The sequence below is a fragment of the Rhinolophus hipposideros genome (genome assembly GCF_964194185.1).
Source record: "Rhinolophus hipposideros genome assembly, chromosome: 7".
In the NCBI taxonomy this organism is placed as follows: domain Eukaryota; kingdom Metazoa; phylum Chordata; class Mammalia; order Chiroptera; family Rhinolophidae; genus Rhinolophus; species Rhinolophus hipposideros.
The window spans coordinates 61,845,137-61,868,087 of record NC_138053.1 but is presented as its reverse complement, the minus strand read 5'-3'; the positions used below and the strand labels follow the sequence as shown (position 1 = coordinate 61,868,087).

At 41.9% G+C, this 22,951-nt stretch overlaps 1 protein-coding gene and 1 long non-coding RNA gene across 2 annotated transcripts in view; both read left to right on the top strand.

Moving 5' to 3' along the window:
• Positions 1 to 672, top strand: part of LOC308500190 — a 58,836-nt gene extending 58,164 nt beyond the window's left edge. The window contains exon 3 of the long non-coding RNA XR_013993700.1: positions 606 to 672. This is a non-coding gene — a long non-coding RNA (uncharacterized lncRNA). The remainder of the gene's footprint in view (positions 1 to 605) is intronic.
• Positions 673 to 984: 312 nt separating this feature from the next.
• Positions 985 to 22,244, top strand: LOC308500188 (uncharacterized protein). Its single transcript, XM_081054427.1, has 4 exons — positions 985 to 1,014; positions 16,877 to 17,099; positions 17,809 to 17,876; positions 21,744 to 22,244. Exons 2-4 carry the CDS (start codon positions 16,964 to 16,966, stop codon positions 21,966 to 21,968), a joined length of 429 nt encoding a protein of 142 aa, XP_080910553.1. The 5' UTR covers positions 985 to 1,014; positions 16,877 to 16,963; the 3' UTR covers positions 21,969 to 22,244.
• The last annotated feature ends 707 nt before the right edge of the window (positions 22,245 to 22,951 follow it).

Sequence of the window (22,951 nt, the reverse complement as noted above, 5' to 3'; positions counted from 1 at the left end):
GTGAACAAAACAAAGAGGATCTTGGGAAGAAAAAGAAATTGTGTGTGTATGTGTATGTGTATTCATGTGTACAGGGGGTTGGGGGAGATGGCAGAGAAGGACTGGAGGTATTTCCCAGTGTAAACATTAGAGGTTTAATTTTTGCAAAGCAGCTTTTCTGGTGAAATATTGCTGAATGTATTTGGAAGTTGATAATATAATTCAGTTCTCCTCTGGGCATTGTGGGTATACTATGATTTTCTTGGTTGAAATTCCTCACTCCCCGCCCCAGAATAGTAAAAAAACTGAATAATTTCATATTGGACACTTTCCCTTTTGGGGAATAATTTAAGCGCTACCATATGTCTTCTTATTTTGTCCTTCTACTGTCTCTCACAAACCACTGGGCTTTGAAAATGCAAAAACAAAACAAAACATACACAAAGGAACACACTGGAGAAGTGTGTGTGTGTGTGTGTGTGTGTGTGTGTGTACTTGGTGTATATAAAATCACTCTGCGGTGATTGTGCAATCACTGGGCCATGGTAATTATCCAGGAAGGTGTTTGAAGATATGTTCCACCAAAGGGGAGTGATAACAACCTTCAGAAACTGTTTAATCCCCAGGAACTAAAATCAGTCTGACGGTGGCTGCCCAAGATGGGAAGGAATAATCATTGAAATCAGACCTGAGGAACAACATGTGAAATGCGCTTGCTCTCACCCACCGGCATCAGAAAAAGCTCGATCCAGAAAGCCTACGTTTTACCTGAGATGAATTCTGGAGAATTTTCCTCTGTAACAGCTCACTCCAAGGCACTCCTGGTGAGTTGGTGTCTTTTCCCCTCATGTTGGGTGGCGTCATTGTCCCATGTTCACAGTGAGCTGTCAGATTCCCAGGAGCAGAGGGCTGTTTCCAAAGCATCCAAATCAGTCTAGAAATAATAGTCTGGTTATTTGCTTTTTCACAGCTCTCTGCCTATTCGCCGCACTGAGGAGTTCTGTAGCTAACTATTCACATCAAGCAGCTGCGGAGGTGAGTTACCTCAGATTCGGAGCTATATAATTTACTTGAAAAGCTCAGTGATTCTTTAAGTACATTCACTTCAGAAGCATTCAGCAAACCAGATTATTCAGGAAGCCTCTTATCTCAGAAAGCTGATTAAAGTATATAAACTATCAAGACATTTCAAAGAATTGCAAAATATTGGAGCATTCTTATCAGGTGCCTGTGGCACTTTTAAAATTTGACCCCAACATTCATTAACATCCTCCCATCAAAAGCAGGAATGCTGTCCCTTCCCCTGAATCAAGATGGGCTGGTGACTGCTTTACCAAATAAAGTACAGCAGAGATGTTGCTGTGTGACTTCTCTGGCTAGATCTGAAAAGGCCATGACACTTCTGCTTTTTTCTCTTGGGACGCTTACTCTGGCCAAAGGGGGCCGCCACATAAGGAGTCTGCCTCCCCTAAGAAAGTCCTGCTGGAAAGAGCTCTCGTCACAGCCCAGCTGAGCTTCCAGCATCTACCACATGCCGTACAGATGGGCCATCTTGGCCACGCTGCCCATTGAGCCTTCAGCAGGCTGCAGTCCCCTTCAATATCTGACTGCAACCTCATGAGAAACCCCCAATGACAGCAAAGCAACCAAGCCCTTTCTGAAGTCATACCCCACAAAATATTTTTTTAATTGTTTTTTAACAAATTGGTGTTTGGTTTACACCACTAAATTACAGGGTAACTTGTTATACAGGCCAATGGGACGCTCTCTCCTTGGACACACCTCCTCCTCATTCCAGCTGCTTACTTTCACTTCTGAGTGTTTACACTGTGGTTGCTTTAATCCATTTTCCTTTGGGTTTATCTTTTTATACTCTGCACATATACACATACACAGCTGCACAGAAACAGCACCCACAAACACACAAAATCGATCAAGTGAGTTGGATCTGTTTTGCTCCCTAGATCCCTTAGTTCAACCCTCATTTTCCAGCTAAAAAAACTTGGGTCTGGAGGGATTGAGTTTCTTGCCCAAGGTCACATGGCTAAGTAGTGGCCCAGCTGGGAGTAAACCCAAGTCTCTGATACCCAGTCTAGTCCTTTTCCCACGAATTGATTTCCCACCGACCTCAAAAAATAAAACGGGTCAATTCTTTTTCTAGTCCTGAGTCCATAAACTCTGAAAGTGCCAAACATGCCCTGGGCACAGCACTTCATTTGGCCATCTAGAGGTGACCAGTGGGCATCTGGAAAGTGCTGCGTACAGCTTAATGGCCTCATGGGAGCTGAGGGACAGGAGTGAGGAAAGGAAGAAGGGAAGTGCTGAGAGGACCTGGCCTATGCCCACCTTCCTCCTCCTAGGCCTATTCTGAAGGCCATAGGCTAATTATGGGCAGGGTGCAGTCGGGGATTCCCGAATTTGCTGCAAAAATGCCCCTCTCAAGCTTCTATATTAAACCTTTCTTACAAAAACAAAAGTGTTTTCAATGGTATGTTGCATATTTCTGAATCAGGCTGAAAAAAAAATGAGTGATTGAAACAAAAGACTGCCTGACTGGTAGACAGTACTGGCGCTGGTTAAATGTGGGGAGTGTGTATCTGTGCTTTATCTGCCACTCAAAGGCCCAGGCAGGCTGTCATTAATACATTTTTGGCCACCCACTGCCCCAGAGTTGCCCCAGTTTTTCTAAGCCCTACAGCATTGTCATTTCATTTGTCTGGCAAGGGAATTAGAGCCAGTGAATAAGAAGGCCACCACCCTGCCCGGTAATGATATATTTCTATTCCCTTCAGTGATCTTGCCAACAGCCAGGTCTCACTCCTCCACCTCCCCCCGCCCCCCGACTACCACCATTCTCCTACACCAAAGGGTAAAGCATGATTAAAAGTCTTTTGACATGAGGTGTGGTTTAGTTCAATATGTACTGTTGGTTCTGCAAATAAGCTGGTGGGAGGTTGACTGTGCCTGTTATGTGCCATATGCCACTCTGTTGGCTGGCATGCATTTGGAAGTCTGAAAGGCAGGGGAGGGGAAATGCATATTCTTTCTACTTTTGAAGCACAGGCTTTTAAAAAAAAAAAAGAGCTTTAGAGAAAAAATATCACATAATTACAGTTCTGTTAATCCTTCATGGATTCCTTATACTGTATACAATTTGCCTCTCAAAAAAGCAGCAGCAGATTCAATCAAACACAGATTCATAAAATCCTGTTCCAACAAATATACCTCACTTTGTGTGCATGAGATATTCTGGAAAAGTTATGTATAAATTGAATTTTTGCAAATTTGGTCATATTTCAAATATTCTCAAAGTGCTTTCAATTTAAATTGGTGCCATTTTGTAAAGCAAATAATAATTTTGTAATGCAAATCGTCATTCCCTAACTTATTTGTTTTGTATACTTGGGCTATTGTATTTACATATTTTTTCTGAAAGCATGATACATCGGTAGCTAATGGGAGGCAGTGAGACTTTAAAGTAATAAAACGTAAAATTTTAAAATATAAATGGAAAAAATTTTAGTTCTAGAAATTTAATCTAGGAATTTAGATTTTTATGTAGAACTTTTATCTAAAGTAAGAACTTGAGCCTCCTCCAAAGTATGGCAGTCTGGCAACATGTAGCAAAATATTGAATTTATCCTAAGGATGTAAGAAAACAATTGTGTGAAGATGTATGCACCAAAAAAATTGTTTGTGGCATCGTTTATAACAAAAAATTGGAAAGAACTTAAAACACTATCAATAGAGAAGTTATTGAGATAAAAACAGATTATTTTACTTTCATGTAATGATATATTATGCTGCTGTCAAAAAGGGGAAAGACCACAATGAGGTACCATTTTTGCCCACCATGTAGGCAACAATTTGAGAGTTTGATAACCTCCTGTTGATGAATGTGGGATGATAAGGAGGTCAGAAGTGGTATTTTCTACGGTAGTGTCGAGACATTTGGGTACCATAAAGCTGGGTACCATCAGTCCACAAATACTCAGAAGACTGAGATACTGTAATCAATGTGGCATGAACTTGAATTATTTACTTAAGAAACATTATGCAGCCATTTTTACATATTTAAGAAATTCAAAAAGATTTTTAAAGAATTGTACTATTTAATGAGAAAGTGTTTGTCACGCGGGGGACCCTGCTCGCTGCGCCATTTGTCGTGCAGGGTCTCAGCTCCCACTCCCCGCCCAAGAACGCAGGACACGGTAAGGCCAAAAAGGAACACCCATGGAGCCATAAGTAGGGGAGTCAAACCAATATATTCTCGCTGGTGGCTGGGCTGGAGACACAGGAAGCAGGATCTACACAATCTGCCTAACAGCAGTCCGCGCTTGCCAGCCACCATCTTCTTGCTAGCCCCCATTCCCCTCCTGCTAGCGTAGCCACAGCCGTTATATTAGTGGCCAATGGCCTACGGGTTACAGCTGACGGCCAACTAGCCACAGCTGCTGGCATCTGATCACAGTTGATGGCCATTTACTACCCGAGCCATCACCTTTCTATGTGAGGCCGAGAGCCTGGAAACTGTTTTTTGGGGTTTTGTCCCCACACTCCACCCCTACAGGGTCTCGCCTCACAATCTACGCAACAAGCGTCTTCTGCGAGGGGCCCTGTGCAAGGAGCCTGGAGGTAAATGCACTATCCTGAACACAGCCAGGCTCTCTGGGCACAGCCAGGGTTTCTCAGGGCACCACCACAGTACTTCTGGGCACAGCCAGACATCCTGGGCTTCTTAGGGTACCACCTGTCTCCCCGGGCACAGCCAGGTTTTCTCAGGGGACCACCACAGTACTTCTGGTCACAGCCAGACTTCCTGGGCTTCTTAGGGTACCACCTGTCTCCCCGGGCACAGCCAGAGTTTCTCAGGGCACTGCCACTCTCTCTGGACACAGCCAGACTTCCTGGACTCAGCCAGGGCCTCAGGGCACTGCCACTCTCTCTGGGCACAGCCAGACTTCCTGGACACAGCCAGGGCCTCTCAGGGCACTGCCACTCTCTGGACACAGCCAGACTTCCTGGACACAGCCAGGGCCTCAGGGCACTGCCACTCTCTCTGGACACAGCCAGACTTCCTGGACACAGCCAGGGCCTCAGGGCACTGCCACTCTCTCTCTGTGCCTCTCGGGGTACCGTGCTGGAACAACAGCGGCTCACATCAAGGTGCTTACATATTATCAATGGCGGCCAGTCAAGACACAAAAGCAAACATCAACCAGTCCCACTACATGATGGTATGTTCCCAAACAGTCAAGCGTCCATTAAATTAGGGATAGAAGGCAATTCCCCATAGTCCATAGTCATTCGCCAGGGCTGTCCTGGGGGTGAGGGATGACCTTGACCTCACCCTCATCTCCCAAGGAGGACTCAGCAAGCGTTTCCTCCTGGGACTAAAAGTCCTGCATCTGGGCTGCCTCAGCAAGCAGTTCCCAGCCCACAGGGCGGCAACAACCTTCGCTTTCTCCGCTTTCTCCGGCCTCTGCTGGTTGGGGAACCATCCACGTCTTTCCACCCCTCCACGGGAATCGAGCTCTCCGGCAGCTGCTCCTCCTGGTCTTCCTCAGACTGAGCTTTCATACGCACAAACTGCTCCACTGCCCTTCGGAAAGCTTTGGCCAGCACCGTATCCTGCCGACTACGCCAAGTGTCACGCGGGGGACCCTGCTCGCTGCGCCATTTGTCGTGCAGGGTCTCAGCTCCTACTCCCCGCCCAAGAACACAGGACACGGTAAGGCCAAAAAGGAACACCCATGGAGCCATAAGTAGGGGAGTCAAACCAATATATTCTCGCTGGCGGCTGGGCTGGAGACACAGGAAGCAGGATCTACATAATCTGCCTAACAGCAGTCCGCGCTTGCCAGCCACCATCTTCTTGCTAGCCCCCATTCCCCTCCTGCTAGCGTAGCCACAGCCGTTATATTAGTGGCCAATGGCCTACGGGTTACAGCTGACGGCCAACTAGCCACAGCTGCTGGCATCTGATCACAGTTGATGGCCATTTACTACCCGAGCCAGCACCTTTCTATGTGAGGCCGAGAGCCTGGAAACTGTTTTTTGGGGTTTTGTCCCCACAGTGTTAAATTTTAATTTTCCTAAGATGTTTTTATTAGAAACATCACATTGTTTTTTAAGGGGAAACTATGTATTCATCTCTTTCAGAACACGCTCTAGATAAGATCATTTTATGTATTTTAAAGTTAGGTAGTGGTTTTATACTCGTGCATTTAGTAATTCTCAGTGTTACCTATTTCTTCGTTCTTTTTCAGAGGGAAGGTATACTTGCTCTCTAAACTTACTTGATTAAAATTAGTTAAGAATTACTTGGCATTTCAGTTAATGGAACTGAACCATTATTTAATATGTGATCCTAAAGACTTTCATTTGATTACCAACTTTAATTTTTTGTATGTACATCGTACAGAAAAATGAGGAAAGGGGATACTCACCAATAATCACACCATCCTAATTTAACACTTTTTTTGCCTATTTTCTTCCAGGAGTTTTTCTTAGAATTGTTATTCCTTTAGATACAAAATACTACAAACATACAGAAAAATGCAATAAATGATTTAATAGAACTTCTGTTTGCTTCCGTATGGCAAATTAGATACTCTGAACATCCCTTCACTGAAAAAAACTAAAAATGCTACATAAACTATCAAAACTAAAAATTATTTGTAAATGCATCACTAAGCTAGTAGGAGAGTAAGAAATATTCAGAGGTAAATAAAGTGAAAGCAGGAGTCCTGAAAGGTAAGAGTGCTCTGAATTCCACCTTCTCTATGGCGCATCGCTAGAGCCCTGCTGGCATTAACCTTGGGTCTTGTTGGTGGCCTAAGATAAAGCGGAGACCAAGGCCAGGGCCCAACCAAGGTGAATTCTAATAAAGAGACCCCCAAATAAAGCTAGGACTCCAGTGGGCCACACCTTCAGTATACAGGTGAACTACATATAAACCCACCTCACAGATGGGGATAACAAAAGGAAATTTGTTTATCTTGAGGAGGGGGAGGAGGGGGTGGAGGAGGGGGAGAAAAATCTCCCCTGAAAATTCATAAGCACAAGCAAACTCACACAGGGGTGTGTGGTCCAAAATTTCCATTATCTGTGAAAACCTAAAAACATTAAGCTAAAAATTTATTTTAAAGTGGTTTCAGGTGTTAGTTACTTCCAAGCACATGGCAGAAATAAAACCAATATTCTCTGCAGGCACCCACCTTCAAGTCAGCCTCCAAATATTTGCACAATGAAACACCAGAGAATCTTGCCGACCGGCCAAACTCACAAAACACACAAGCAATGAAGACACCGTGGGGGATAGCAAAAAAAACAAAAACAAAAGAATCAGACCCCGAATGACACTGGATATTATAATTATCAGTCATACATAAAATGAATGGATGTTTAATTGGCAAAAAGTAATAATAAAGGGGATTAAAATATATAAGGAAAAAAGAGACTAAAAGTAATGATGTTGAAAATTTGCAATACAAACAGAATTCCTAAAAATAAAAATATGTTATCACTGAAATTAAAAATCCAATGGATTGGTTAAACAGAAGATTAGTCACAGTAAAAATATAAATAAGCAAGTGAACTGGAAGACATTATTCATAAAATAGAACAAAGAGACAAAGAGATGACAAGTATGAAAAGGAAGCCAAGAGACTTAGAGAGTAGATAAGCTCTCACATTGATCTAATAGGAGTTTCAGAGAAAAGACTCACCTTTGACAGTAATCAGGGAAATGCAAAGTGAAACAATGAGATGTCACTTTACCCTTCTCATCTTGGTGACCAAGTTCTGGCAAGGATGTAATCAAACAGGAACTATTATACATTGTCAGTGGGGGTGTAACTTGATGCAGCTGCTTTGGAAAGCAATTGCCAATATCTAGAAAAGCTGAGGAGGTATCTAGGTGCTGACCCAAGAAACGTTCTCATTCAGGTGCCCAAGGAAATGTGAACAACGAGTGAAAACAACCTAACATTACTACCTTGTAAATCGCATAACCTCATTCTGCAGGAAGGAAGCTGTCAATGAGAATCTAGTCATTTACAGAGCCTGGGGACAAGTTCTGCCTTTTTCACTTCAGGAGGCTGCAAGGGCACCTGGGAAGAGAGTGAAAGTTGGGAGTGGGGCAGTTCTTCTGGGGACCATCTTGGTCATTCATTCATTCATTCAACTAAAGACTGAAGGCCTCTTCTGAAGCAGGTGCTACTAGTTTAAAGGGCTCATCCCTCAAGCTAGAGTCAGTTCTAACTTTTTGGGGTGTGAGGAGGATACTGAATCTGTGTATCCTCAAATCTGCTATTTCTCGCTCTGAATCTCAGCCTTGAGGAGCAATGAAAAAAGAGCACAGTTCCTTCTGCCTTTTGTTGTGAGAGAAAGGTGGAAACACGGCTGAAATTCTTCACTCTCTGTCCTTTAAGGTCCCGCTCAGCACTGATCTTTGCCTGGCGACTTAGGCTCGTCTGTCTTTCTCAGATCCCAGGCCTCATGTTCTATAGCCGTCACTTGGTTATTAATAACACAATTGCACTGACATTTCTTATAGTGGTGTTTAGTTTGAGAGGTAAATTTCTTTCTGCTTGACCATGATTTTTAGTTGTTTAATGGCCAGAATGACTATATCTTCTCATTGTATGTAGCATACATACAAGGTATTGTATCCAAAGTTAGTTATGAATAAAGGTTTCTTGTGAAAAACTGAATAAATACATAAGTGAATGGATGACTTAAGCAAATACTTGGGAATTACTTTTAAATGTTATTTACCAGTGCGGCCCTTGTCCTTGTTGTAGGCCCTTAACTCTGAGGCTATTTCTTCTGTGACAGATACTTCCAACTAGAAATTCATGGAGAAGAATCACATGTGTGGATCAAAGTATATTGTGCTGTGTGTAGCCGAAGCCTAGGCGGAGGTTTGGGGAAGCACTTTCTTATAGCTATGAAATGTGGTATTTATCTTCTTTATGATTCTGTATGATTAGCTGCATCTAACAAAATAAGACAGTATCTCCTAAATCGATGTATCCATACACTTGACTATACTCTCAAATAGGCCCAGTCCAAGCATTTTTAAAACCTCAATTTTCCAATATCAGGTCTCGTTTTTAATTAAGGATTAACTTCCATTCTCCTTTGCATCACCATAGAAGGATTAGGCCAGGCCACATCACATCTGGTTGGGCCTGTGATGTCTTGGGATTTATGAATGACAAGCTATATTAGAACTGGGGTCGTGTGCAGTCATCCTGAAATCAGAAGCTGAGTGCTCCCTTCCCAGCGATCCCAGCGGTCCCAGCGGCATGGGGTCAGAGTAAACAGGCTCTCCAAGGCAGCACCAGCTCTGCTCTCTCCTTTCAGAATCTTGCTTCACGAAAATTCAGAACCAGAATCTTGTGGCATTCTCTAAAGAGGACCCTGTCCTCAAAGCAAAGCTATTTCTTTCTTAACATTGGTTGTGAAGATAGAGAGGGAAGAAAGAGACTGGAGTGAGTGAGGGAGAATCAGGAGACAGCAGGGCACTGCGAGGTCACCAGCAGGAGAGACTGCCCTTCCTTGCATGCATGGAAAGGCAAGGTCATGGGCCTTGTCTATCGCAGTTCCCACTAATAAGATGAAAAATATGCAAACTACCGAGTTCACACAGAAGTTCAGACATTCTTGGGGCATTACAGAGAATTATTTTGAAAACGTACAATAAGATTATTGAGGGGCTGGTTTGTCAGTCATCAGCAGCCAAGGTCTGGGAACAGGGGAGCCTTTCCTGAAACTGCTTTGGTGACCGCGGGTCGTGGAGGGACGCTTGTCTTCCTATGAACAGGGCTGTCTGTGTCCGGTCTATGAGACCGGCTGGGCAGCTCAGAGCCGTCTTCATTTCCTTAGTCATTGCTGCCACAGGCCCACATCCAGTAAGACTGCTGGGGTCACGCCCTGGCTCCCTGAATCTCTGGGTTTGTGCCTTTTCCAGAGGCAAAGTGCTGAAAAACAGTGAGGAGAAAAGCAGGTATACCAAAAGATTTAGTTGGGAGAGACAGAGACCTACAGAGAGACATTAAACGCCACCATGAGATAATATATGTGGAAGGGTTTTGAAAAATCCCAGTGCTACATACGTAAAAGCTAATACTATTTCTATAGAATAGCGTGGCTTAGTGGATCCACAAGCTGTAAGCACTGAGCCGTGGATAAGCTGGTCCTTAAAAATAGAACCAATAGTACCTTCTTTTCCTAGTGCTCCTAATCCATAATTCAGCCTTGTGGAAATTCAACTAGACTTTGTGATATGATGGTTGGTGACCTGCAAGTAGAATCAGAGACCTTTACTTCTTAACACTGGCTGTGGTCAGATAAGGAAGAAGAGAAGAGCAAGTGGTAACTAATAGTTTACATTCATGTGCATCACTTTATAATTTTCAAAGCCCTTGTGCTTTGTTAGCCTCAGAACTGAGTGAAATAGGTGGCGATTATTCTCTCCACTTCCCAGCTCAGAGAGGTAGTGTGGCTCGCCCCAGGTCCGGTGGCTGATGAGTGGGCCCACCACGGCTGTGCAGTCAGGGGCCTCTCGGAAGCTCCACAGAAACGTGGCACAAGATCACTGTAAAGCCAGAAAGTGAAACACTTGAACTGCAGCAACACAGAGGCCGAAGTCCTTCCCCTATTTGCGGATCCCAACGTCACTGAACAGTTTGCCTGGGATAGGGTGTGTTTGACTTGCCTACATTACATCCCATCTGCTGCACCTTCTCTTTCCGAGCCGCATGCTCTTGAATAATCTGGACAAAGGAGAGCTTGCTCCAGCATCAGGGTAATTGCAACATGGTAATATTTAGCACACTCAGCACTTTCCACCTAGATGTTATCTCATTAACCTTCCGGTGTCCCAGTGAGGCATGTGCTACATGCAATATTGCTATCGCCTCCATGGTTCTAGGAAAGTAGTCTCCCCTGTGCTTGGGATGAGGTCCTTCGGCTCTGCACATATTTTCCTGGGGTAGGAGGCCCTATGCTGGGGTTTCTTTTTAAAGAAAATGACTGTAGTGCAAGCGGCATACTGTCTATTGCTGGGTTCCGAGCGCAGGTATTTAGAAGTCTCTTATTGTTGTAAAAAGGGGTATTTGCTTCTCTATATTGACACTGAATGATAAATGCTTTTAAAGTGTCTGTTACTTAATCCTCACAATGTGGGAAGTAGGCATTATCCTCTTTTTATAGGAAACTGAGGTTCTTAGAGATTAAATATCTTGCCTAAAAACCTACTGCTATTAGGTGGCAGAGGAGGGTTTGTTCCCTGGTCTGCGTGACTCCCAAGCTAAAATGTCCGGTTCCGGCCTCCTGTGTGAGGGCTTGTTCCGTACTTTGAGCTGAAGGGAAAGATTGAGGGCCAGAACAACACAGTCAGGTTGGCACCAACTAAATCTACAGACTTCCCTCCATCCACTGCAAGCACCAGCGGGTGGGAGAGGGAAAGGGTAAGACAGCAGTAGCCCACACAGCTCCTCACCACGTGTCATCTGAAGGTCTTTCAAAACCCGCAGGCTGTTTCCAGGGCTCGTGAGCTGTCAGGAGTGCGTGCCCCAGTGCACTGGAGACATAGGCAGGGCGTGAAGGGAGTTTCAAATACGAGAGGAAAGGAGAGTTGGAGAATCGTGCAAAGGAAAAGGAGAAAGGGGGCTGGGAGGGGACTCACATTTACTGCCAGTATCTGTGTCAGCTCCTGCTGTTTCAGTAAAAGCCTCAGTGGAAACAGGCCTGCTATGACCAAAAGAGTCCTTGTTGATTTGTGAAAGAATGAGTTTCAGTACACATAATCTTCATTTTCGGATTTGTTCTTACAAGTTTAGAAATATTCTAGCCGCGATCTCAGTAAAATGAGGTGGTGATATGCACAGAATCGAATCCACAAGAGCAAACCTTTTAAAACCGATTTTAATATGCCTTTATTGTATTTACAGTAGCTCCTGGGGCTAATGTGGAATCTTGCTAATAATAGCTTTTATATACAATTGGTTGTAAGAGGAGAGGTAGTTACTGTCATGGGTTCATTATGATCCAGGCCCTAATTTCACAGCTAGTAAATCAACTTGCAGTATAATTTGTTTGAGCAGTTCCTTTAACCCAGGCCTTGGATTCAGGAATGGGTGGCTGCTCTGCACTTGGCAGCCAGGTGACTTGAATACTGTGTGTCCTTAGAATGTCAACATGGTCAGAGAACTCACCAAATCCAACACTCTTTTTTACATTCTTCCATCGAAAAGTGGATTCAGATTAGGATCAGCCTTGCTAATGGACACGCCGGAAATAAGCAGCCAATCAGCCACCTTCCCCGAGGCTACATTTCTCATGCAAAGTCCTCATTCTGGGCATGTGACTGTTCACAGAGCTCTGATAAGTAGTGTGTGTTCAACGTAAATTATAAACTGGAGTCAGGCTGACATTTGGCCTGATAGGGCTAAAGCAGGTATTTCCAGCTTTGTCGGATCAAACTTATAGCCCAATGAATGCTTTTGGGGGTCTGTAGCTGATTCCTCATCTATTTAAATTTCAGTAGCTTCTGTAATCTAGAGTAGCATAAAATTACAAATTTCCAGTAGTCATTTGGTTATTCTCATTGCTTTAAGTAGGTGAATAATAAACTGTTCAGAGACTCATGGTTTTCATTCTTGTCCCTTTCCAAAGGGACAGATTCTCATCCTCAGTGGCCCATGACAGGGTTTTATCATCCCTACAGGCAAATTCTCACTTAAATCCAGCCAGAGTCTCTCCTGCTTTAATTCAATTTCCTCTTCCAGTTAAATCTTCAGAAGTCATGGGGAATAACTGTTACCTCATCCATAAAACCCTCCCTGAGCTTGAAAACAGCAACCAAGTTTATCCACAGGCTTCTCTACCATAAGATAAAACCTGATTCCTTTTAACTTTTGATTTTGACTCTGTTTCCCCCAGCCAAGGGCTCCTAAATCCCCTCTGGTTTCTCCCCATTTTTATGAAGTGTGGTGATGTACCATTACGATACATGCAGAGGTTAATTATCTCTCAATGAAATCTGCAGGCAGGGCAGCTCCAGCCCAACCATGGAAGATGTCTCTGCAGTCTTTAGCAGGTTGAGGATGTCCTCATGTTGCAAGATATCTGCCACAGTTACAGATATCCCATGCAATACAGTAATGCCCAGTAAAAGAGGTGGGATCTCCTTCATGAGTCTGTCTATACTAGAAGAAAGCCTTTTCCCAAAGCTCCCCAGATGACTTACTCTCAGATCTCATTGGCTAGGATTGGGCCATCATACATAGGCCAGGGGAATGGGACGGCCAAGATTGCCCAGACCAGTCACCATTCATGCCCCATGCCATCTCAGCAAGAAGACTCATTTCCTGAGCACATAGCTTTGTGGCGAGTGAAACTTCAAACAAAATCAAACCTGTCATCAAGGCAAGGGGCAGCAAAGATTGTTAAGTGGGCAATCTGCTGTGTTTGCCACAGCTGAGCAAAAATGGGAGCAAGCTATTCTCCACATAGTTCAAAATATTAACAATAACACACCAAAACAAGTCATTACTGAGAAGCCACTGTGAGAGCTGGCAGGCACACAAAGAATACCACATGGTTCATAACCTGTGAAGCTGGCGATCAAGGTGGGGAGAAGACACTTTCCATATCATTTCAAAATTGTACAGCAAGTGATAGGGGAGAGGCATGCACAGATTGTTCTAGAAGCACAAAGAAGGAACCCTTAGCCCAACCAAAGCTTGTGATTCCTGGAGAGAGGCCAAGTGGACCCTCTGTATATGCTGAGAAGGAGTTAGGCTAAGAAAATGAGATTTGGGAAGAACTATGAGGTATGTGACTCTTGATGTTTCTAGTCTTTGTATAATATTTTATGTTTTATTATTATGGCTCATCTAAAGTTGATGAAATAGAAAATCCTTTCAAGCCTTGAGGGTGGTGTGCATTTCAAGGGTCATTTCCCATGAGTTCATTTTTTCACATTTTGTATCTGGATGGAATCCATTTTATGATCAGTGAATTCCATATTTAAACAAGGAAGCCACTCATTCAGTAGGAAAATGTGTGTGAGGGAGTGAAAATGAGTGCAGTGCTGATCATTATGATGTCACTGGCTCTGTAAAATGGCTTGTTTTTAAGTATTATAAGAAAACTTTGGTAATCTGGACTGAGGGGGAATCAGAATGAGTGGACATCTGTCACTTAGAATTGTTTTATTATTTTTACTAATGTGTATCTTAAGATAGGATAGCAAAGAGTTGCTTATGAGGAATGAATGTTACATAGATAAGAAGGATTTCCTTAGCATGTTCACTGTCTCTCTAAAAGTGCTCTTCTCATGGCCAGAGACACTGGAAAACAAGCTGTTTTTTCCTCCTGTATCTTTTTTTTTTTTTTTACATGATTTACACTTTATTAGGAAAAATTTGCTTTAACAGATGTAAACTTCAGCTTGGTCTCTGTTGAGTGTACTACAGAATTATGAATATGTGAAAATACATGCCTTTTAAATCATTGATGTTCTAGATGCATGTTTTCATTTGAAAAACAATCATCCTCTCTTAAATCAATAAGAAAAAGATAAACATTTCAACAACACCAAGGCAAAAGTCATGATCACGCAACTCAGGGTAGCAAATCGTATAAAATGGGATGAGATTCCTTAATAACCAAAGTAATGAAAGCTAAAGCAAAACATCACCAAACTGGCAAAATATTTGTAAAAAGATAAATCAGTAAATACAGTGCTAATGCCCAGAGCTGGTGAGAATGTGGCGAAATGAGCACCAATATTTTATTCTGTGTCCAGAGATGTATGTGTAAATATGTTTATTCTAGAATTGCTTGTTTTCTTACAAAATCTGGTGGCCATTAATAGAGAACTGATTGATTAAATAATGATGTATTCATGCAATGGAATACTACAGATTTGTGTAAAAGAATAAGGTATATCTATATATAGATGCTTTAAAATATCATGATGTATTACATAAACAAAGCAAGGTACAGAACAAAATAATTTCTATACGTACATATATGGAAATATTATTAATTGTATTTTCTGGAACGATATATAGGAAACTGTTAGTGGAGTTTTGTGGTTAACGTCGGGAAAAAGGACTAGAGGTAAAGAACGGAAGACTTTTATTTGATTTTGTACCTTGCTGTATGCTTTGAATCTGTGCAAGAATTGCTGTATTTTAAAATGTGAAAGATTTTGTTTGATAGGTTACATCTTCATGGTTTGAGACGTAAAAATCTCTGCCCTATAATAAAAGGAAGAACAGGTACAGAATAATCAGAATGTTATGACCCTGTTAATGATTCTATTTAGATTGAGATGTAAACCTATATAAAAAGTCTGGAAGAAATACGCTGAAGTATCATCAGTGTGGCCCCCCTAGACAATGTGGGGAAGTGTTGAGATCACAGAAATCTTCCCTTTCTCTGTACTGTTTAATTTTGTACAGTGCTCATGGATTATCAAAAAGAAAAATATAAATTTTTCCAACTGGTGGGAAAATTTTAAAAAAAAGAAAGGATCTCCAGTCCTCCCTCCCACTTTTGCATGAATCACTCCTGTCTGCTCTATGCAAAAACAAGGGTTTGGCTCTGTCTCTCACCTGGCTCTTCTAAGCTTACTCTCACCCATTTCCCTTTTAAATTTCACCTGCACCTTTGTAGTCAGAGTGGGATAAGTGAGAGCTCTCTCCTCTGATCCAACTTATCTACCCAAGTCTTGCCCAACTAGAAAAACTGGAAAATCAAAATCAAAACAGAACGTCCAAACAAGACACTGAAAACTAGCCCAACCTGTCAATGAAATCAACATGTTTTAGTGTACCACCAGCCTCTGCATGGAACTAGCAGCAGGCTGAAAGGAAAGGAGCTATAGGCTGGAGATCCAGGCCCCGGTGCCCCCAGAGACCACCTGGGCTGTGCCCCCACAGTTTGCACCTCATCATTTTTCTCGTCTGCTTATCACATTTGTTGCCCTAAGTTAGGAGGATGGTATGAGAATCTGGGGGGGGCAGGAGTGCGACGGAAATGAAAGGTGATCAACCGTGTCACTTTGTATCCTGGAGGATACAACTGCTGTCTTGGATTTGTTATGAATATTGCTGAGAGAATTAGGAGAACCCGAGATGAGATGTTCATTGACCCAAATATGCTCTGATTGTATTAAGAAAATGCTGTGACAACCCAGCCGCAACGATTACTCTTTTCAATTTCCATCTCAGCATCTTAAAACACTTAAGTTTCACTTTCAGACTTATAATTGCACAATAATGTGTGTGAATTGCTATTGGGCAACCAGAAGTACCTGTGTTAACACCTTTTCCAGCACCCCCCACCACATCAATAAGAAGTGTTTTGTTACTGGTGAGAGCGACTGTTATAGAAAGGAAAGGCAACTCTGATGTGTCCCAATGCTGGAGGAGAGCTTAGAAAAGAGAAACCTCAGTTGAAAGTACAAATCAGATTCCCACTTCATTCATGGAAACCGGAAGAGGGAACTGAGCAGGCCACACAAGGGGAAGTGGCTAAGCAGAGGATTCTAAAGCCAAGGCCACTATTTAACCTATGGAAGCAGCTCTCCTTTGCCACTTGTTTGAATCTAGTTATTGCAGAACATTCCAAATGCTGGCCCACAAAACAAGAGAGTAGTTTTTCTTATAAGTTGAGAAAATATTTAAACGGCAAGTTTGATGACTGGCATTGGCTGGATTGTGTCCCCCAGCATAGATATGCTGATGTACTAGCCCCCAAACCTCAGAATGTGACCTTATTTGGAAATAGGGTCTTTGCAGATTTAGCCAAGTTAAAATGAGGCCGTTAGGGTGGGCCCTAATCCAATACGACTTGGTGTCCTTGTAAAAAGGGGAAATTTGGATACAGAGCGAGATTCACACAGAGGGAAGAAGATGTGAAGACACAGGGAGAACACAGTAAGAGGACACAGGACTGGATGATGTATCTAAAAGCCAAGGAATGCCCGAGGCTACCGGAAGCCGGGAGAGAGCCTGCAACAGATCCTTCCCCACTGCCTCCCGAGGGAGCTTGGCCCTGCAAGCACCTTGAGTTTGGACTTCCGGCATCCAGAAGTGAGAGAATAAGTTTCTGTTTATTAAATAGAGAGCCACCCAGTTTGGGATTCTTGTTATGGTAGCCCTAGGAAACGAATACATCTACTCGAGTCCCACGTCCTTAACAAGGGTCAGAAAAAGGAAGGATGACACCTCAGCCTCTGCCAGCATGGGATGTTTGTGTGACAAAATAAGTAACAGGAGTTCATGGCATTTCCATTGTGCTGGTGGGTTTTTCTGGGAACATCGGCCTGGAGGTAGTTCTCTTTTGGTAGAAGCAGAGCCAGTAAACCCTTCCCTCTGTGGCAGGAGAAAGAGAGGTGCAGAGCCCAGCCTAGCATACCATCCTAACTCGGACGATTGCTTGGCTCCCCAAAGGGGATAAAGGCCCTGAGACCAGGCAGTGACCCTTCTCGTGCCAGCCATGGAGACCATGGAGACAGGAATCGGAGGCATGAGGGTTCACAAACAACTGAACTTGAAAATCTCAAGAATACCAGGAACTGGACCTTACCTGTCCAATGATTGTTCTTGTTTCATTTTTGTTTCTTGTGTCTTTTTATTTTAAACCATCCTTAGAGGGGAAAAATTAGCACTGAAATTAAAAGCCCAGTGCATAATTTTTGTATGTATATTTGTGAGAATGTAATTTATTCCTTTCTGTGTGTGTGTCCTTCTGTTATATGGGTTCAGTTCTCAGCTCATCTTTTTATCTTTTTGAAGCCAGGAAGTGAAAACAAAAATCCTCAGATGCTGTTACAGAGAGGCGCCCGGACCAAGAGTTCCCCCGTGACGGTATGTAATTTCTCCTCGTTAGCTCTGCCCACGTCAGTGGGCAGACCTCGGCCTGAAGCTGCCTTCCTAGGAAGGACTCCTGGGGTCCTATGCCTGGGGACACACCCTTCTGTTTAGACCCCACCTCACTGTGCCACATTAGACAACCTCAGCCCTGAGCCTTTGTCTTCATTCCTCCTAAGACCCAGCCCTTCTCTCTTTTGTCTGAAGAGTAGGCCAGGTTGGAAGGGCAGGAAGGACTGACCTCAGAAAGGATCCTCGTAAACAACGTTACAAATTTAGGGTCATTTCCCCGATTTACCTCACCCTAAAAATACAAACTTAAAAACTTCTTTTGTCAAAATAAAAAACATGTGAAAAGTGCAGGGTTTGTTGTTGTTTTGAAGAATTTGAACAGTGAGGTGTTTTCCCTGGGACTCAGTTTCAAAATCAACACATTGACACCTGCCTGAAAAAGGAAAAATGGAATCAGCTCTGTCCTCATCCTTCCCGAGCAGCAGTGCTAATGGGTCTCTTCAGTCCTTGCTGCCCCCAAACTTCTGAGTGCACAATTCTTCAGGACTGACCCCCTTGGCGTCAGGGCCCCAGGTGTCAGGAGGGGAAGGAAGAAAGGTCAAGTTGTTTGTACGTTTGGTTGTCTTACTACTGCTGGGCTGGTAAAGTTGTTTTTCTGAGACCTTTATTCATCTGGTTTTTAAATACTTACTATGATGCTTTTTCCCCCCCCCCTTTCTGAAGGGTAAGAGAGAAGCAAACTTTCCAGTGTTCACTGTCACGGATTTTTCCTCTGCTCTACAATTGAGTGGTGGCAAGGCGGTTCTAAAACGTGTGATTTATTTATAAACATATCTGGAAATATTTTTAAAATAAAAGATGCCAAGGGTGGGGCTGGGTCTTAGCCAAGTCATGAGAAGTGCGATATTTATTCCGGAGGTCAGCATTAGACCCTCCCACAGGTAGTTTAAAAGTAATTCAGGGTCAAGTGGAAACATTCTGATTACCCTTACCTTTAGTTTTAGATTCCAGAGGGTATGGATTCTGGCTTGTTGGAAAGCTGATCTGAGTGACTGTGTGCTTTAAATACAATCCTGTTTTGTAGTTTCTGAGACGAATGCTGACCTGACTGAATTTAAAAACAGCTTCCGTAGTTGCCGTCCCCAAGGCCTCACCTTGTGTTTGCCTTGTTCTCAGGCTTGGGACACATGCAGACTGTGGAGGAGACTGCAGGGGACCCACAGAGGATAGGGAAGTTATTAACATGACTAAACACGCCCTTCCCAGGTTCTGTCTGCCACCTTTCTGTTCTCTATTCTATCCTTTCTGTTCCATGCTAGTGGGGCACATTTCTTCCGTTGCTTTAAGTAGGGAGTAGAGAGAGGATGTTTGGTCAAAGGGCATCGCGATGGGAACAGGAGAATCAAGGAAAGGAAATAGAGGCCAGAGATAAAGAAATAAGAGCTAGGAGAAGAGAAATAAATAGAAACAAAGATGATGAATCATACGAGGTACATAACAGACAGGAAGCAAAATGAAAAAGGAGTGAGACACGGAGATTGTCCTGTAGAGATCAACAATTCAGAAATAGAAAAATGCGAGAAACCTGAAAACAAACAAACCCAGAAGCCCATACAGGAAAGGAAAGAACCAAATGGAAGTAAGAAATAGAACCCCAAACAGGAAGGACGTCTGAATGAGAAATGCGATTGAGGGAAGGAACAGAGAAGTCTTTGTGGCATGTTTGTAGATTAGAGGGAAACGACAGAACAGAGGGAATCCAGGAGTGTTTATTCCTTGCACCTGGCAAACAAAAAAAAATCATTATTTTTTAATCATGGAAGAAATACCTCTAAGAGCCCTGGGCCTTTCATGCTATCAGTCTGTCTCTCACTCATCTTAATCCCTTAGGACTCTTTTAAAAGCGTCAGGAAACCCAGCATGAGGAAAACCACATTTCCACCCAGATGACTTTTATATAAAGTTTACTTTAGAAAGATAAGTTCTCACAGCCCTTAGAGTTCAAGCTGGGTTACCTGTTCTCAGTGGTAAATGATCTTGAGCTTTTTAGTCCCTATAATTCCCTGGGTAAATGACAGAAACAGCTTGGTCCCTTAAAAATAGGGATAAAAAAATGAAATAAGTGTTTGCATGACTCCCATTTCAGAAGGCTGCTTTACTATTAATAAGTTAGAGGTTGCCTTGTAAGTTTAAATAATTTAACAAATGGAGTCATAAAAAAATGTAAGTAAAGCATAAACCGATAAACACGGCACATACCTAGGAGAAGTAAAGATTAGTTATTTCATTACTGCAAATTGCTGTTACTAAACATTATGATAAATTACCAAAAAGATGCCTCTCCACCCCCTTCTATAATTTCGGGTTATTAATTTTATTCACATACAAGTAATTCTTCCTTGTATGCCTCTCTTGTCCTGTTTTTCTAATGAGGAAATGGGGGGGAGGAATGCAATAGATAAAAGGCTCAAATTGGGGCTGAAGCAAATGCAAAAAGATATCAGAAACAAATAACATTATCAGCTTTTAGCCCCATAATAAGCTCATAATTATTTAGACCCTATTAATTTGGAATTTATAATTTTATCGGGATCTGGGCAGAAATGAAGTAAACTTCATTTAGCAAACCCTGTCTTGTTAAGTTTTACAGAAGAATGATGGAAATGTGATTACAAGGGGAATGTTTGAAATAACATCTTTGAGCACTTCAGGCAATCTCTTATATATGAATAATTAATATAAGAATACATATCATTCTTATCCAATAATTATCTGGTAATTCAGAAAGAATTTGTTAGGTCACCCTGTATTGTAGGGAGGTGTGGGTTTAACACTAAATAGAAAGGCACTTAACTTTTTCAGCCTATATTTTTCTTACCTGTAAAATTAGTTTAATACCAACTCTGCCTAGTTCAAGGGGTTTTTGTGAGCATGAAATTAGAGAATGGATGGGAATCCATTTTTGAAATCCATAAGATATTAGTAAAATCTATTTTATTTAAAATGAAATTAAAATTCATACTTTTCAGTAATTCAATATGACCTTCTCTTCAATAGTCCACACCAGTGAGGTTTTTACACTTTATATAGCTTCAGTGAAAGCAGATTCCCTAATGAATCACGGGGTGGGTGTGTGTGTGTGTGTGTGTGTGAGACACACACGTATATGCACATATGAATATAAACATTTAGCTCTCTTTCCACTCCCCTACCCCTAACAGATCTTTGAAGTCATACATGATATTCTGAGTACACTAAATATACTTAACATGGAACAACTGAAGAAAATTATTGTGTGTGCTTGAAAAAGTCTAGGGTATTGGAGTCTGAGAATCCTGGGTTCGAATTCAGACTCTTCCACATAGATGAGTTAGCCTAAATAATAATCTCTCTGAGCCCAGTTTCTTTGTCTGTAACAACGGATGATACCGATTGTACGGGGCTTTTTATAAAGACTCCGAGAGATGATGCAGACAGCACAGTGCCCAGTGCAGAGAAGGCCCTCAAAAGTGATGATGGTTATTCATATGAATGAAAGACTCCTCATTTCGAATCTCTGCCTCCTATAACAACTTAGTGTTCAAGAGATGAAGCCAAATAGAGTGTCATAATCATAGTGTCCTTTTATTTTTATTTTTTTTACATGTAGCTAACTTATATTTTTTGGTGAAATGTCTGTTGCAAAGTATAACATTAAAATAATGTGGCTTCAGTTCTAAGACACCTGCTTTTTCACATTGGAATGTTTAGGAATATCAGAATGAGCTTTACAATTATTGCCAAAATAAACATGTCAACTGCTAGGCAGAGGAGTTGCTAATGGGAATTGTCATTTGCTTGTAAATTTTTCAGAATAAAGAATTTTCAAAGCCAGGAGATGATGGTGTTTATGCTTCACTCAAATGCAAAACATGTGTCTGTCAAACTCTTTCAAGAGAAGCTGTTGAATTTCCCACAAGATATAATCAATTAAAGAAAAAAATTAAGATTCTAAATCATGGGTGCTACAGAGGTCAAACTGACAGGCACTTTTATGAAAGTATCACCTCTGCTTGGCAACAACTGCCAATGTTCTAGTGAATCCAAGAAGTCTTTAGAATATGAGTGAAGATGGTGGGTAATTATACAAATAAAATGTATGCTGTTTGTTGGTAAAAAATTGTGTATATGTATATGTATCCAATGTTGCATTTCTTTTTCTGTCTTTTAATTATGTAAGTTAATCTTCTTTCTTCTGACAGACTCAGCAGAAAACACTAGCTTTTAGAGTCACCTAAAAACAGGGTCAAATATAATTAAATTTACACTTAAGATGTCTGCACTTTATGTATGTTATACTTCAATAAAACATTTAAAAATTACAGATAGATGTGCCTGTGTATTTAGCTTGAATAACTGAAGATTTATCAAAGTGTATCTTGTTACTGCTTTTGAACTAGTAGTAAGTGTAACCATTTATAGAACATACTTTCTCTGCTAAGTCCTAGGTACATTACACATGTTATTTAATAATAATAATAATAATAATAATAAGCACTTATTAAGCATTTACTATGTGCCAGATACTTATAAGGGGTGTACCAACTATCTCATTTAATTTGTAAAAGACCTCACAAAGTGAGTATTATTATCTCTGACCATCTGAGGTGGGTATTATTATCTTTAAAAATGAGGAAACTCATAAACAGTAGTTTCCCCTTATCTATAGGGGATACGTTCCAAGTCCCCCAGTACACGCCTAACACCTTGCATAGCACTGAACCCTATCTATGCTACATTTTTTCCTGCATATACTAATCTATGATAAAGTTTAATTTATAAATTAGGCAATTTCACAGATAGAAGATTTGTTCTTTCTGTAGATCCTAGCAACCCCAGCATATGATATTTTTTTTCTTTCCTTATTGAGAACTTTCACCCTTTCACTTAAAAGGAAGCACTTCTCTTTGGCATATCCGAATTGCCAACATCACTAGCTTGTGCTTTGGGGCCATTATTAAGTAAAACAAGGGCTACTTGAACACAAGCACTGTGATACAACGGTTGATCTGATAACTGAG

Excerpts from the sequence above, each read along its gene's own strand:
- LOC308500188 (XM_081054427.1), top strand. The coding sequence starts at position 16,964 with ATGATGTATCTAAAAGCCAAGGAATGCCCGAGGCTACCGGAAGCCGGG. Across the intron at positions 17,100-17,808 it reads TGGACTTCCGGCATCCAGAA|GAAGTGAAAACAAAAATCCT; the intron begins GTGAGAGAATAA and ends TTTTGAAGCCAG. Across the intron at positions 17,877-21,743 it reads CCAAGAGTTCCCCCGTGACG|AATAAAGAATTTTCAAAGCC; the intron begins GTATGTAATTTC and ends TAAATTTTTCAG.